Source organism: Asparagus officinalis, chromosome 6, assembly GCF_001876935.1.
Source record: "Asparagus officinalis chromosome 6, Aspof.V1, whole genome shotgun sequence".
NCBI classification, from domain to species: Eukaryota; Viridiplantae; Streptophyta; class Magnoliopsida; order Asparagales; family Asparagaceae; genus Asparagus; species Asparagus officinalis.
In genome coordinates, this window is record NC_033799.1 from 7,415,242 (window position 1) to 7,416,812 (window position 1,571).

At 36.3% G+C, this 1,571-nt stretch overlaps 1 protein-coding gene across 4 annotated transcripts in view; it reads right to left on the reverse strand.

The window, feature by feature from the left end:
* Positions 504-1,571, reverse strand: part of LOC109844861 (eukaryotic translation initiation factor 2A) — a 6,356-nt gene continuing 5,288 nt past the window's right edge. For all 4 annotated transcript variants that reach the window (XM_020414023.1, XM_020414020.1, XM_020414021.1 and 1 more), the window contains exons 13-14: positions 857-879; positions 504-742 (exon numbers count right to left, since the gene is read on the reverse strand). In XM_020414023.1, coding sequence (XP_020269612.1) covers positions 661-742; positions 857-879 — 105 coding nt within the window. In that variant the 3' untranslated portion in view covers positions 504-660. The remainder of the gene's footprint in view (positions 743-856; positions 880-1,571) is intronic.

Genomic DNA, 1,571 nt, shown 5'->3' on the forward strand with positions numbered 1-1,571 from the left:
TTCTCTTCCTCTTCTTTTTTTTCAAACAATTTGCTACTCCTCGAACCTTAGCGTGTATCAAAGAAATCAATATTCTCAAGTTTAGACTGATTTATCTATTATGCATGCAATTAGAAGGAAATTAATGTGACCTTTTACCATCCGCTTTGACCAGTGGTTAGGGGTGTGCTCACGGAAACCAGCACAGCTTCAGTATAATCAAGACTTTTACATCAATGCGATTATCAACTTTACCGCGATCACAATCATATTTTTAAAATTTTTACTACGGCGCTTACCACAATCAGAGAGAGATGATGCACGCAAACTCAATCAATATTGATTGAGTTGCAATTTCATTCATAAAGTGTGATCACCATAAATAAACCATTGCTTTGCCCGTCAGGATACTCGCAAGCAGTTAAAAAACTTAAAAGAAGTCTTTATTATTACTTAGTTATACAACAATTCCCTTTGTGAAAAGAAAAGAAATATATCTAATATATATATATATATATATATATATATATATTCATATTTGTTTGATGCAGAAGAGAGACCAGTCAAAAAGCTCAACAACTACAATTCCCTAAGTAAGAAAATGGGGGGCAGAAGCGCAACTGGATTTGATTTAGCAGCAGGTATATGGGCAAAAAGCCCTTCCGCATCAATTGCCATAGGCTATCTAACTGTTTCCGCAGCCTTTTTCTCCTTCTGCTTTTCCCGGCGCTTTTGGTTTCTCAATGCATTTTTGCTTGGACCCCTAGATCATTATGAATGTCAAAAATAGTTACATGGCCTGTAAAAGTTCGATATGTTTCCAAATGAAAAAAATTACAGGTTATTCAGATAAAATTATTAGGTTTAATATACTTACTGTGAAGCATTTCCGCCGACAAGCTGTTATTTAGAAGAAAAGAGTATGCATCAGTATCATCGTAATAATTAAAAAACGATGTATCGCTAGCTATTTGAATATACAGGTGAAAAGAGAGAACGTCGTAAACAGCCATATGTCTATATTATTTTTTGGGCACATAGCCGGGGGGCCGGGGGGGGGGGGGGGGGGGTTGAGACTCTAGTTTATGCATATTCATAACTTATTACACATGAACTGATGCAATTTCTGCTTATATTCAAGGGGTCATAGGTAATTTGCGGATATACAGCAAATAAGCAGTGATGGGGAAAAAAAAGATATGTAAGATTAAGGACTTGAAAACATAAAGATGAGAGCAATCGACACGTCTCAAGACCAAATGAGATACTTATGAGGCAACTCTCACCTCTAATGGCAGCCAGATTACCATATTGGAAAACTGTTCTCTCACACGTTCTTTATCAATGAAAGGAAAGGTACAAAATAACGTACTAAAAATCAGTATCAAGGTGAAAATTCAAGTTAGAACAGCTTTTCTTCTAAGATGCTAATAAAAAGCATAACACAGTACCAGTTGAGAATATAGGGCCAATATAGAGGATCTAGAAGCAACAAACAGCCACTTCGCTTAAGGAAGCATATTGGAGATAGGATATGGTCGTTAACTGACAACGTGAGAGTTTTTCTTTTTCTTTTTTCTGTGTGTGCGCGC